General features: G+C 49.4%; 1 protein-coding gene across 2 annotated transcripts in view; it reads left to right on the top strand.

The window, feature by feature from the left end:
- Window positions 1–10336, top strand: part of NOTCH1 (notch receptor 1) — a 44660-nt gene extending 34324 nt beyond the window's left edge. For both annotated transcript variants that reach the window (XM_082327649.1, XM_082327648.1), the window contains exons 25-34: window positions 409–980; window positions 1771–2199; window positions 2998–3146; window positions 3765–3981; window positions 4337–4427; window positions 4704–4869; window positions 5610–5905; window positions 6253–6400; window positions 6513–6610; window positions 7062–10336. In XM_082327649.1, the coding sequence (XP_082183775.1) occupies window positions 409–980; window positions 1771–2199; window positions 2998–3146; window positions 3765–3981; window positions 4337–4427; window positions 4704–4869; window positions 5610–5905; window positions 6253–6400; window positions 6513–6610; window positions 7062–8531 (3636 nt within the window). In that variant the 3' untranslated portion in view covers window positions 8532–10336. The remainder of the gene's footprint in view (window positions 1–408; window positions 981–1770; window positions 2200–2997; window positions 3147–3764; window positions 3982–4336; window positions 4428–4703; window positions 4870–5609; window positions 5906–6252; window positions 6401–6512; window positions 6611–7061) is intronic.
- Window positions 10337–14850: the final 4514 nt, after the last annotated feature.

The raw sequence follows: 14850 nt of genomic DNA, 5'->3' as shown, positions 1-14850 counted from the left end.
GCATGGAGGGGAAGATGCTTTGCTGTGGGTGCTCGCTGGAGGGAGGTGTATCCGTATGTGCATTCCCTCCTCGCTTGCAAGGAGACTGAGTTAGGGTCAGGGTGGCTCAGCCCTGCAGGTGCAACGCACAGCTCTGTAGGACAGACTCTTGCCTGGTTGACCATTATTTGCACCACGTAAAGGTGGAGCAGGCAGCTACAGAGAAGAGCTCCCTTTGTTTTGAGGGGGATGCTCTAATGGGGTTTGCATCCTAGATTATTCTTGCCCATACTAGTTTCAGAGGACGCACCAGAGCCGTGCCCTGACTCACTGGGTTTGTGCCGAGTTTCCCAGAACACACACGTGTGTTAGACTGCTCGTAGGACAGCGTCAGTGATTCTGACTCCCTCTTTGCTGTCACCTCCCCAGGGGTTCGTGGGTGCCACCTGCGAGAACGACTCCCGCTCCTGTGGGAACCTGCACTGCCTGAATGGTGGCACCTGCATCTCCATCCACAAGAGCTCCAAGTGCATGTGCACACCGGCCTTCACGGGTCCCGAGTGCCAGTACCCGGCCAGCAGCCCCTGCACGTCCAACCCCTGCTACAACGGGGGCACCTGCGAGTTCTTCAGCGATGCCTCCCCCTACTACCGCTGCAACTGCCCTGCCAACTTCAACGGCCTCAACTGCCACATCCTCGACTTTGATTTCCAGGGTGGGATCGGGCAGGATATCATCCCACCCAAAATTGAGGAGAAGTGCGAGATTGCAGTTTGCGCGGGGTATGCCGGCAACAAGATCTGCGATGGGAAATGCAACAACCATGCCTGCGGCTGGGACGGGGGCGACTGCTCCCTCAATTTCAACGACCCCTGGAAGAACTGCTCCCAGTCTCTGCAGTGCTGGAAGTACTTCAACGACGGCAAGTGCGACTCTCAGTGCAATAACGCTGGCTGCCTGTACGATGGATTTGACTGCCAGAAATACGAAGGGCAGTGCAAGTAAGTGCCTTGCTCGTTGACCCTCTTGTTTTAAAGCCATGACCTCTGTGTGGATCGTTTGGGGGTATTTTCTGGTTGCATCTGCTAAAGCTCTGAAGTGCAGACCTGTTGTTCACCCTTTACCTTCTGTTCTGCTTCCTATGGGGCTGCAACTCAAGCAACGACACTTTCATGTGGTCTTACCAAGTTTATATACACTTGGAAGCTCTCTGGGTTTGGCTCGTTCCAGATGGCTTCCCTGCCCTTGCCTGTATCATGCCATAAAAGTGAATTCTTCAACTCACAGTAGTAGCACAGTGAGTTTCAGTGCAGGGAGACCCCAGAGGGAAGAGCAGCCATAAAACGCGATGATGTTAACATCCAGGCATTTACCAAACGTTGTCTTTGGCAACAGCGGGAACTTCATCCCAGATTCCTGGACAAACTCTGGCCTGAGTAACTGTTTAACAGTTGGACTTGATGATCTTAAAGGTCCTTTCTACCCTACACGATTTTATGATTCTGTGTCCCCACGTCTTCTCTGAGTCACAGTAATTTGTCCCTTTTTCTGGCATCTAAATTGCAACTTACAATTTAACAGCTGCTATCTTTCACCTGCAGAGGTGAATGCTTTACGGCGCTGTGTGAAACAGTTGCCTTCTATGTAAACCAGCTTAGTGTCTATCAGGATGAAGAATATTTATACAAAAGAGAGGTCCTTGTGGACCACCACTTATTTTCTCAGCAGATAGGTAATATGCGCAGTACTTGGTCTCATTCATTCTTCTGCCTTTCTTTTTCTTCTGCCCAGCCCTCTGTATGATCAGTACTGCAAAGACCACTTCTCAGATGGTCACTGTGACCAGGGCTGCAATAATTTTGAGTGCGAATGGGATGGTCTGGACTGTGCAAACAACATGCCAGAGAAGCTTGCAGATGGCACGCTGGTGGTGGTGGTCCTGATCACTCCCGAGAACCTGAAGAACAACTCTTTCAACTTTCTGCGGGAGCTGAGCCGCGTGCTGCACACCAACGTGGTCTTCAAGAAGAACCCCAAGGGAGAGTATATGATCTTCCCATACTATGGCAATGAGGAGGAGCTGAAAAAGCATTACATCAAGAGGTCAACAGAGGACTGGTCAGATATGTCTAGTGCTGTCATCAACAAAGTAAAGAGCAGCCTCTACTCCAGGGCTGGCAGAAGGCAGAAGAGAGAGCTCGATCAGATGGACATCAGAGGGTAAGGGGGACCAACAGGTTCCTTTTTCACTGAGCAGCATTTGTGTTCTGTGTTGATAATAGTAACACGCTATAAAGGGAAGGATGTAGGCCAGATAATTGTATTTAGACGCTGCTTTCTGTGTGAACAGAAACCGGATTTTGCTCTCATGTGGGAAAAGCGAGCGATCGCTCAGGAATCCCTGATACAATGCTGCACCGACTCTCACGATTGAAGGAGTCCTGTGTATTGTTGGGAGCCGGGGCTGGGCTGGGTGGGACCTGGAAGCAGAGGTTGGCCTGACCGACTGTCTGACTTCAGGAAGTCATTAAGTTAAGCCTCAGTTTCTCCCTGGGAAATGCTTTCTAGAGCTTTGTTGTAAACTCAATTACTGCAAACTGTGTTTAGAGATCTTTGGTATAAACATATAGATCTAACCTTCTCCCTCTCCGTGGGCTCAATCAAAAGCCACCGAAAGCAAAGGAGTTAGAGCAGCAAAACTGATGTGAAAAGATCTGAAGGCTCCCAAACAGCATTATTTAAGATACTGTAGTGGCTGGGTAATTTTAAAACGTTGTGAAGCAGAGACTCCCTTCCATTCCTGTAGATCAGCGGTTAGATTTCACAGTATTCATTGAGGCGAATCCAGTAGACCATGAGTGTGAGCTGCAGGGCTTGGGCCACAGGGAAGCAAGGAGATGGGTTCCCACCTTCTAATTCCCACTGATGGGGGGTTAAGGAGGGAAGGGAGACAGGGCTTGTCTGTCTTCTCAGTGTGGTCATTGCTCCGTGTTTCTCATTGACTCTTCTCTCGCGCAGATCCATCGTCTACTTGGAAATTGATAACCGCCAGTGCATCCAGTCATCTTCCCAGTGCTTCCAGAGCGCAACCGATGTGGCGGCGTTCCTGGGTGCCTTGGCCTCCCTTGGCAACCTGAACATACCCTACAAAATAGAAGCCGTTAAAAGTAAGTACGGCTGGTTGGCTGGGGAGGAGAGACAGCCAAAACTTCCCAGCCTTATGCACGTTTAGTTAGCTGTCAGCTGGCTGCATTTGAGCACAGTCTGGTTTTAATAACCTTGCATCTTTTTCTTTTTTCTTTGTCTGTTCTTAAAAAAATTGCAAAAAGAGTTTATTATTTTTGCTTATTCCAGGTTTATTTCAAAATCATTATCACTATAGAAGTTATTAAAAAAAAAAAAAAAGAAAAGAAAAAGAAAACCCAACCAGCTCCAATCAATCAGTGACATGCAAGGAGCTGAAGTTTGTATCTTGAAAATCCCCCCTAAATCCTTTTGTCTTAACAGCTCAATGCAAGCGCAATGATTTGAAGTTTGCTAATCCTTTTCCTTAAAGGAGAAAAAAGTGAAGCTGTCTCCTGATGCAGGCTGGCTTGTGCAGCCGAGAATTTGCCGATAGTTTGCAATTCTGATTAATAGCGTATAAAATGACCTTATTTTGGGGGGGCTGATTTAGATCAGACTTAGGTACCTCTATTAACTAATTTTCCTTCATTTCCACTCTGTCACTGGTTTGCAATGCAGCTTAATGTCTCAGCATCTCTTTGTGCCCCACTGTTTCATAGGTGAAACAGCTGAGCCCACGAAGAACTCCCAGCTGTATCCTATGTACGTGGTGGTGGCTGCGCTGGTCTTGCTTGCTTTCATTGGAGTGGGAGTACTGGTGTCTCGTAAGCGGCGCAGGGAGCATGGGCAGCTTTGGTTCCCAGAAGGCTTCAAAGTGACAGAGTCGAGCAAGAAGAAGCGACGAGAACCACTTGGGGAGGATTCTGTTGGACTGAAGTGAGTAATTTGCTTGCTAACCCATTAAACACAGCGCAGCGGGGCTGCTCGGGGCTCTTCTGAAAGAACCCATCGCAATTTTGTTCTCTAGTGCATCATATCGGTGTAGCGGGGAGGAGAAAAATCGGGTTTCTTAAAGTTCTGCATGGGGAAAACAGTGTTCCCATCTGGAGGAGGTTTTTAAATGCTTCGTGGTCCGTTTGCACTTGATAAAAAATGAAAGGCAACCTGAGGGGAACCTCCTGGAAATTGCCTTGTTGATTCTTCATTCAGTTTGTGCATGTAGATAAACACCATCCATCACAGACTAGTTCCTGCAGAGGAACTAATTTTTTGTATGGTTTTATTTTTAAAGACCCCTCAAAAATGCTTCAGACGGCACGCTGATGGATGACAACCAAAATGAGTGGGGTGACGAGGAGACCTTGGACACCAAGAAGTTCAGGGTAAGCTCACTGCCACATTCCCTTTCTGTGCTGCAAGTCGTCACTCGCTGGGTTTTGCCACGGAAGGAGCAGAGCGCTGCAGAAAGCAGCAGAGCGGAGGGACCCTCGGGGGCCCAGTCTGCGCTGCGCATCGCTGCTGCCGGCTCCTTTGCAAACCTGCGTGTGACAAATGCACCTTTGAGACTTGCAGAGCTTCCCACGCTAGAGCTCAGCCCCCTCCTCCCACCCTGACTTGTGCTCTCCGCTCGGTGCTCATTTCCCACTGTCATTCCTCAGTTCGAGGAGCAGGCGATGCTGCCTGACACGGACGATCAGACGGACCACAGGCAGTGGACCCAGCAGCACCTGGATGCCGCTGACCTGCGCATATCCTCCATGGCGCCTACTCCACCGCAGGGGGAAATCGATGCAGACTGTATGGATGTCAACGTCAGAGGTCCCGGTAAGGTGGACTCCTTCCACTTCTGGGCTGCTTGTCAGCTAATCTAAAATCCTCCCTTACCCCTTGCAGATGAGCAGTCCCAGACAGCCCTACCTATCTATGTTGCTAGTACCGAGTCCCTGCTAGCCATTCTGCATTGCATGGTTGCTTTCTTACGTGATTTAGAGATAGACCCTGTCACATTTTGCTTTCCATGAGATCTCTTTTGCTTAATCACTGAGAGGATAATTAGAGAATATAGAAGAAGTACCTATTAAATCATCCAGCTTATCTCTCTGCCACTCCTGGATTCCTCTCCTCCCACCAAACTGCACATTTCACAGTCGTCTTTTCAGGTTTTTAACAATATTAATAGTTAATAGGCTTTTAAATTATTACAAACATTTGGTCTTCCTCACATCTGTGAAACTGTCCTCTGAAATAACAAAACTATTTAATGCTGCGCTGTACCGTACTCAAGTTTGCTTTGTGCAACCTTCCTTATAAATTGTACCTTGCATGTTAGTGTGCAAGCTAGCAGATGAAATAGGAAAAGCAGTGAGCAGTGAGATACCACTAAGGAATTTCAGATCCATATCAGAGGAAGGATATTCGTGTTTGATGTTTAGAACCAGTCAGGAACTCAGTCTTGATGCACCCACGAGAATAAGCATCTATCGCAGACAGAGCATCTTGCTGAGCCGCCTGCATTACAGAAGGGTAAAAAGCCTTTTTTCACCGAGTTCCCCTGTGCTTTTCAGATGGCTTCACCCCCCTCATGATCGCCTCGTGCAGCGGAGGAGGGCTGGAGACCGGCAATAGCGAAGAGGAAGACGATGCTCCCGCCGTCATCTCAGATTTCATTTACCAAGGCGCCAGCTTACACAACCAGACTGACCGCACCGGCGAGACGGCGCTTCACCTGGCTGCCAGGTACTCCCGCTCGGATGCTGCCAAGCGCCTGCTGGAAGCTAGTGCCGATGCAAACATCCAGGATAACATGGGCAGGACACCCCTCCACGCCGCCGTCTCTGCCGATGCCCAAGGAGTCTTCCAGGTAATTGATCCTTTCACCACCAGTTGCGGGGTTTTCTGGGGAAGGTTCTGGTGCTAAATGTTGAGTCAGTGACACGACTGAGCTTATCGCAGGGTCTCCAGCTGGCCCTGGCAAGCTGCGGGGTGGAAGTCTTGAAAACTGAAGTCCCTGTTGTCTCAGGGCAGGGCACAGCAAAGCAGCAACCCCGTAGCTGCTCTTGGATGTGCACCCCTGGACTGGGAGGGGGGACTGGAGGGACCAGCCTCTGGAAAGGGGCTTGGAGGTCCTGAGACCTGGGTACCTGGCGTGTCTGCTGTCTGTCCCTCCTAACGTTTGTGTTTCCTACGCTTTGGCCCTTGTTGCGGCAGATCCTGATTAGGAACAGGGCAACCGATCTCGACGCCCGAATGCACGACGGGACCACTCCTCTGATCTTGGCCGCTCGCTTGGCTGTGGAGGGCATGCTGGATGATCTCATCAACTGCCATGCAGACGTCAACGCCGTGGATGATCTAGGTACTGCAGACAACTAAAACACGGGCGTCCTCAGAGGTGGAAGGAAAGGGCTGCTTGCTGTTACTCTTACCACTCACTAATGTGCGTTGTATGTCATGGCCTTCCTCCATAGGCAAGTCGGCACTGCACTGGGCAGCTGCTGTGAATAACGTTGAAGCCGCGGTAGTCCTCCTGAAGAACGGTGCCAATAAGGATATGCAGAACAATAAGGTAGGGGTCTCCTGGGCTGACGTAGGCAAGGAAAGAACCGTTTGGGGAGTCTGTTAATGGGTAGTTTTTGCCTAAAATACAAAGCTGTCTGGCACTGAGACTCTGATTTGATTGTTCTGTGAATGAAGCTGTTGGATTTAGCTCAAAGAAGCATTGTGGGATTTGGTCCTACGGGTGATGTTGAGTGGCTGTGCTTGGTGAGCAGTGTGGTACAGTGCCAGCGTGGCCATCTCCTCGCATGTGCTGGGTCACTCGTAGGGTTCCTGGTTTAATATCAGTATAAGGACGTGGCTCAGCAGGGTAGAAACAAGCAGCAGCAAAACCTCTCACCAGAGGAGAGACGATTACTGTCTCTGCCACCCAGCTGTATGGTGTTGGGTATGGAGCTCAGGATAGCGTTAGCCAGGAGAATCTGTGAACTTAAGCCTAACCATCTTTGCTGGGTTTCTAGGAGGAGACCCCACTCTTCCTCGCAGCCAGAGAAGGGAGCTATGAAACCGCCAAGGTCCTGCTGGACCATTTTGCCAACCGCGACATCACGGACCACATGGACCGGCTCCCACGGGACATCGCCCAGGAGCGGATGCACCACGACATCGTGAGGCTGCTGGACGAGTACAACCTGGTGCGGAGCCCGCCGCTGCACAACGGCCCGCTGGGGGCACCCACGCTGTCCCCACCCCTCTGCTCTCCCAACAGCTACATCGGCAACCTGAAACCTGCCGTCCAGGGCAAGAAGGCCAGGAAGCCGAGTACCAAGGGCCTGAGCTGCAACGGCAAGGATGCCAAAGACCTCAAAGCCCGGAGGAAAAAATCACAAGATGGAAAAGGATGTCTGCTTGACAACTCCAGTGTGTTGTCTCCAGTGGACTCCCTGGAATCACCCCATGGGTACCTGTCGGATGTTGCCTCTCCTCCACTGATGACCTCTCCATTTCAGCAGTCCCCTTCCATGCCTCTGAATCATCTGCCAGGCATGCCTGATGCCCACATGAGCATCAATCACCTCAACATGGCGGGGAAGCAGGATATGGCCATGGGAAACTCCAGCAGGATGGCCTTCGATTCAGTGCCGCCGCGTCTCTCTCACCTCCCCGTCTCCAGCCCCAGCACAGTGATGAGCAACGCCCCGATGAATTTCTCCGTCGGCGGAGCGGCCGGTCTGAACGGGCAGTGTGACTGGCTCACCAGGCTGCAGAACGGCATGGTCCAGAACCAGTACAACCCGATGAGAGGCAATATGCAACCAGGGACGCATCAGCAGACGCAAAACCTTCAACACGGCATGATGACCTCCCTGCACAACGGCTTGCCCACCACAAGCTTGTCGCAGATGATGAGCTACCAGGCCATGCCCAACACTCGGCTGGCTTCCCAGCCTCACCTGATGCAGAGCCAGCAGCTACAGCAGATGCAGCAGCAACAGCTCCAGCAGCAAAACATGCAGCCGCAGCAGCAGCCGCAGCAACCCCCGCAGCAGCCGCAGCAGCAGCAGCCGCAGCAGCATCACAACCCCAGCTCCAATGCAAGCGGCCACATCGGCCAAAATTTCCTTGGTACCGAGCTGAGCCAGCCCGACATGCAGCCAGCGAGCAGCAGTACCATGGCAGTCCACACCATCCTGCCTCAAGATTCCCAGATGCTGCCCACGTCTCTGCCATCCTCCCTCGCCCAGCCCATGACCACCACGCAGTTTCTAACTCCACCTTCCCAGCACAGTTATTCCTCCCCCTTGGACAACACCCCCAGCCACCAGCTCCAGGTGCCCGACCACCCTTTCCTAACGCCGTCTCCGGAGTCGCCGGACCAGTGGTCCAGCTCGTCTCCTCACTCCAATGTGTCCGACTGGTCCGAGGGCATTTCCAGCCCTCCCACGAGTATGCAGTCACAGATGGGACACATCCCCGAAGCCTTCAAGTAAAAGACGGTGTTTCAGAGACACAGGCGCTCAGTGGGAGTTAGAAGGTCGAGGGAGATCTTTTTTAAAAGGACATTGGATGCTTTTATTAAAGGATCCTTTTTAAATATGTTTTTATTAAAAAAAAGACAAATTAATTCCTTTTTTTTTAGTATTTATTTATGTACTTTTTATTTTACATGAAAACACTGCCTTTTTATTTATATGTTCTATTGTTAAGAACTCAATGTGGGACACCAGTTGTGTTTCAAGAAATCAAAAAATTAGGTTTTTATAGGACATTCTCTTTTGTTTGGGGGGGTTCATTGTGTTTGATTTGAGAGGAAATGTTTATATAAAGCTATAAGCAGCAATTTGTGATTCTGAAATGCCATTAATTTATTTTTTTCTCTTTCAACTCAGAAAGAGAGGTGAGAAAGAAAAGGGGAAGGAAAAATTGACTGAAACCACCACCCCTTAGGGGGAAAAAAAATTAAGTATGGACAGATTTTTGAAATGTACTTTAAAATGTTTCCTTTGCTATTATATCTGAGAGGACATTTTATGGTACCAGTCATGAATCTTTGTTTAAATTTCAGTATTATATAGTTGTACATTTGCCTTGATGATAGAAATTTTTGTTCTCTCTTGTTTTTATATATATAAAAAATATATATTTAAATGATTTTTATGATCAAAAAAGAATCAGGATTATAGACCTGTAAGAACAGGTTCTAAGCTAAAAAAACCCCTACAAAACATGAATACTGTCCCCCACCAAAAGGAAGTGTATTTGCCAAACTTCTAAGAGAGCAAGCCCATAACTATGGAGTATATACCAAACCCATAACTGTGGAGTTTATACACAAAGGAGACTTAATTTTACTTTGAATATCTTTACTGTTTTTGTTTTCGTGTTTGCATTTGAGTAACTGTTTAAGAAATAAATGCCAATATAAACTTGTAAACCACATCCTTATTTTAAGGATGGCCTGCCTATTTTAAAGAAGGCGTGTCTATTAATGCAGACAACCTGAGTGAGATTACAAAGCATTATAACACTGCCACCGCCAAGTGCTCGCCCGTGTCCGGCTCCTCTGGCCGCGTGATCGCTGGGTGCTCAGTGGAAAGCGCTGCTGGTTTTGGTGGGATGCTGGACTGGCTAAACAGGAGGGCGAAGGACAGCGCAGCCGAGTCTGTGCTGTGAAACGTTAACATTTTGTTCTTGTTAGTCCGGAGTGATGCATCTTTTTTTATATTGATGTACACTCTTTCTGTGTATCATGTAAAATATAGTATAAGCCTGTGGCAGATTTAATGTTTGTAAATATGTTTTTTTTAAGAAAAGGTGGATTTTGTTTCAAAAATCTAAATGAGCAAGTCTTAAATATATCATAAATATATCACCTTATAGAGGTGTTGGAATATCACTCACTCGGGTGCAAAGGCAAGCAGACACCCTAAGGCTAGACATGTGTATGGGACAGGCAAATAGAGAGCAGTTAATCAAGAAAACCTAAGAAAAGGGTTCCTTTTCCTCGTTCCTTTTTATTAGAACACCAAATAAAATGGATATTTCTCAAGGCACAGCGCCTTGCTGAGCACTCATCTTAGTTAACATTTCAGACCATTGTTATTGTGACATGCCTAATATGAGTGATAAAAACATCACGTGGTGTTGAATCTTCCTATGTTTTATAAACTAGAGTGTAGTTTAAGAAAAGATATCTTCTGTAATAAAGTTATCTACATGCAAAGTTGTAGTTTGCAAAAATGATGTATTTTTTTTGGTTAACTGATTTGCAATAAATGATGCTTCTGGGCATCTAGATTTTACTAAAACTGGAACTTAGTGTTTTTGTTACGGATTGGTTGAAATCTGGGCGTGATACCCGCTGTCTTTCAATACTGCAGGGCTGCCTCTCGGCACAATGTACCAGCACTTTCCTAACGCCTTGTTCTCTATGTTAAAGCTCAGAGCGGGGCTTTGGACAATGAAACTTTCTCCTTAACTTGTGCAAAACTCTCACCGACTTGAGACGTCTGGTTTGAGCAAGGCAGGAAGGGCTCTGCCCAGGGAGCCCTTTACCTGTGCCGTGGATGCTCCGATGTCCTCTCAGGCCTCTGCCCTTCGGTCAGGATCTACAAGGAGAAACATTGAAAAGTTGTTTTAAAGAACGTCATTCATGCATGTTCAAAGTACTGTATTCTGTCACTCTGAGACTTTGCTTTCTGATCAGATTTTTAGGAGCATTCTCTGGCTGATGAGACGGCCAAGGGTAAAAAATGGCCACGTGCTTTTAATTACATGGTGCCTGTGGAAACAGAGCCCTCTCCGAGTGGTGTTAAGAGTTACGTATCGTGCTTCCTACTTCACACACAGCGCTGAGCAGATGGCCGGGCTCTCGGATGTGGTGGCTTGCACAGATAGAACTGGGAAGCCACCGACGACACCGCCGAGGGGCAGCAGCACCCGACGGAAAGTTTCACTAAGGCCACTCCAGGCACAAACACCGTGCAGAAACGTTTGCTGTCCTTGCTGCACTCAAGATTTTTAAGGTAATTTAATTTAATTCTTTTTCTTCCCCATAGGGACTCTGTAGTCCAAATGCAGCTGCAAAGTCCCCAAATAACTGGATATAAATAGCCAAGCCGTGGACCTCCTCCCAAGTCAGATAAGCCTGGTAACTCCTGGAATGCTGGTATTTTCCACTCTGCGGCCGGGGAGGGAGCGGGCATGTGTGTACATGTACCGGTATCCAGCCCCAGACGGATTCAGGGCTGCCAGGCATTTGCTGTACAACCGGTTGGAAGCTGGTGCTGCAGCAGTGACATTTTATGTGCCACCCAGCAGCAGCGAAACGCAGCAGCTTCAGAGGTCAGGGAGGTGATGTGCCAGTGTGCGCTCCCTGCAAATGCCATGGAAAGGGGTATTTTAACTGCGGACAAATCCCTCTTCCCCCTGCAAAACATGGTTCGCCAATGAGGATCTCATTACCCCAAGGGACACCCTGGAGATGGGCTTCCTGAGACGTGCTCTTCCCTCCAGTTGTGTCTCACTGCATCCCATCTGGGATACACTAGATGAAGTGTGCCTGCCTTCACTGCGATTCGCACATGTGCTGTCCATGAATCGCGTCTGGGAACATCCAGCCGTGTTCCCACGCAGCCCATCTTTCCAGGCTTCTCCCACACATACGCGTCCCAGCGCCCGTGCCCATGGCTGGCTGCAAGCACGGCATGCCTCCGTGCTGCCAGTGGGACGGGGAGATGCTCACGCCAGGGACAGAACGAGACAAGAGGGAAAATAATGGGAATAATAATAATAAATACCAGGGAAAGAGGCAAAACAGAAAAGTCTGCATCGGCACATGACTAGATACTAATAAATTGGCCACAAGGTGATTCAAACTAGAAGTCAGAAAAGGTTTTCTAAGCAGTAGAGGGTTAAGGATACACAGGTTTTAAGTGTTTAGCCCTCAAGGACTCTTACATTTATGAAGGCGCCTGGTGACCCAAAAACTCCTGCCAGTCCCTCGTTCCTGCTTTCCTGAGCGGGTAGATGAGATGATCGTGGGATCACAGATCCCCAGCTGGGACTAAGGCAAAGTTAAATGAGAAAGGAGAGAGGTGGCCCCAGTTTCAAACCCTCCCTCCACACTTGGGACTTTCCCACCAACCCTCTATGCGGAAGGATTTGCCTTTCCCCAATCCCCTCCAACCAACCCACGCTGTCCAACCGCAAGCTCATCTTTACCTCATGTTGGTAAAGATGCTGGGAGCTGAATGTCAAGCTCTCTTGTCAACAGAAGATGCCGAGGAATGAATGGGTCATGGCAAGCACAGTTGTTTTGGCATTCCAGGTGAAAAAGGCTGACAAGCACTAAAATTATATCCCATGCCAAGGGAAGGGTTCAGAAATGTTTGCACAAGAGCAGATTGGCACCAAGCTGTTCGGATGGCAGGTATGTTGATGCTATGAGGAATCGGTGCATCTGAACTATTTGTTTACATGCTGGAGGGCTTGGTTTTTTTATTCTTTGTTTTCATTATTCCTGCTCAATTAGATGGGACATTTAGAAATTGCTACTCTGTATTGCTTTTACCTCCAGGCTATTGGTGTTTGCTCAGAAAGTTGCTAACAGCTGCTTGAACCCTGATTGCCGAAGTGTTACTGCAGCTCAAATCACCCCCTTAAGAATGTACAAAAGGAGCCAAATTCATCTAAGGTGTAGCCTCTCTTGATTTGCACACAGGTTAATGTGGCTGGGGTAGTTTGGATAATCACAGCAACTGAATGAGTAAATAAATAAAGCTCAGCTTGTCCGAGTTGGCTAACCTGATACAGAATACCGATACTCCTAAGAGAAACTCCTTTAGCCATTTTCCCTGTTTCTGAACTCAGAGAACGATCCTTTTAATAGCGAGCTCCTGGGGCAGGGCTGTGTTTATGGTTGCCTGCAACCTGAAGGCTGAATAAATTATCAGAATTTAATGGGAAAAGGTCAGTATCATTTGTGTCATACCCCGAGTGAGCTGATGAAGCGGGAGAGAAGGACACACGCTGTCCTCTTCCCGCCAGCAAGCCTCTTTCTTTGTAATGGGTCACTCTCAAGTCCAGAACTGGCTGCATTTGCTGAGCACAGCAGATCAGTTAGAAAGCTTCAGGGCAAAAAGGGATTGAACGTCTTAATGTGACAATTCTTTACAATCACATCCTTACCAGGAGAACAGCAAAGGTGAGAGCCCATCATTAGCGTTTGCATTGTGTATGTGTATGTATAGGTGTATAAGAAGAGGATTAGATATGTAATGTAAATATATAGCTATGGATACAGCTGTAAGCTGTTGATGGTATTTACAGAATACATAAATGTTTTTAAAAAGCCAATCAGGCTAATTAAAGTCATGTTTCCTCAGATTACACCTGTTGGGGGAAATATCAAGGGAGGACCAGAGCTTTATCTGCAATTCATGCTGGTGTAGGGAAATTGTATTTGACAAGCTGGTTTATAAGAATGTTCCTACAAAAGAGGGAGATGAAAGGCACTTTAAAAATCACAGGGCTGCCTCTGGTTCCCACACCAGCATCAAAGTGCTGCTTCCCCTGCTTGGACCGGGCTTTGAGGATATTACCCTGCTTTAATGATCGAGCCTGCAGGAACAGCGCTTGCGCTGATAGTGACCCTTGATTAAGATGTTTGTTTAGGACCCTTGGTTAAGAGGTCAGTTTAGGTTGTTTGTATTTTCCCCCTCCAAGGCTTGCACAGTGGCCGCCGCCTGTACCCGAGGCACCGTGAGACACGTCCTTCTTATGCTTGAACAGGGTCTCGCCTCTTAAAAGCTTCGTGCTTGCATGAAACAGACCCTCAACACAGAGCTAGGACACAGAGCAGAGGCGAGTAAAATCTTCAGACTTGCACATAACTGTTTAATATCATGTTACAATCTTCTCTTAAAAAAAAAACAAAACATGCAAACACGTGCTTCTCTGGAGGAGTGCTTTTACAAGCCACGAAGTTAACGCGCCCCAGGGACGGCTGCGTGCAGCGGGGCTGAACCCCGGCTACGCTGCAGCCTTCGGACACCCGTACGCCAGCCCTCCGGGCCTGGGCATCCCTCACGTCCCTCGGCATCATTAACGTCCCTTGGCATCACTCGCATCCCTCGGCATCCTTCTTCACGTCCCTCCGCAAATTAAGCCCCCGTGGACCTGTGGGGCAGGGACCTCGCTTTGCAGCAAGGATCAGGTTCGTACATTTCCTCCAAAATAACAGTTTTTTCTCGCTCTCGGCTCCTGAGCCGCCCTGCTCCCGCTCGTCCCCCGGCCTTCAGCGCCCGCCGCGGGCCGGGGCCGGCGGTCCTCTGTCCCGCCCTGGCGGCCGCCTTCGCCATTGCACCCGCCCCGGGAAAGCCGAGGGCTCGGAAGTCCCGGCGGGCTCTCGGCCGGGCCGGACCCCCCCGTGCCCGGCGGAGACCAGGACCCCCGCTCCGCCAAACCCCGGCCGGGGGAAACGAGGCCCGTGGCGGACAGGGGCTTGGCAGCGCGGCTCCCCTCCGGGGAGAAGGGCCCCCCGCAGCCCAGGCCCCGCCGCGCCGACCCGGGGAGGCGCAGACACCGGCCGCGCCCGCAGCCGCCCCGGCCGGGACTCGAACCGGTGACCCCCGGGTCCGCAGCCGCGCTGCGCCTGCGCCAGGCGGGGGCGCTACGAGGCGGGTGCTGCTGATGTCGCTTCCGCCCTTAGTGGGTTGTTGTTTTTTTTTTTTACCCTCCGACACTTTTGCCTTCCCCCTTTTCCCTTTAAAGGAACGCGGAAGGGGCGGGGGAAGCCGGCGGGAAAGA

This window comes from Platalea leucorodia (assembly GCF_965183815.1).
Source record: "Platalea leucorodia genome assembly, chromosome: 15".
NCBI classification, from domain to species: Eukaryota; Metazoa; Chordata; class Aves; order Pelecaniformes; family Threskiornithidae; genus Platalea; species Platalea leucorodia.
Note: the sequence above shows the minus strand (reverse complement) of the source record. Positions and strands in the feature narration are given on the sequence as shown.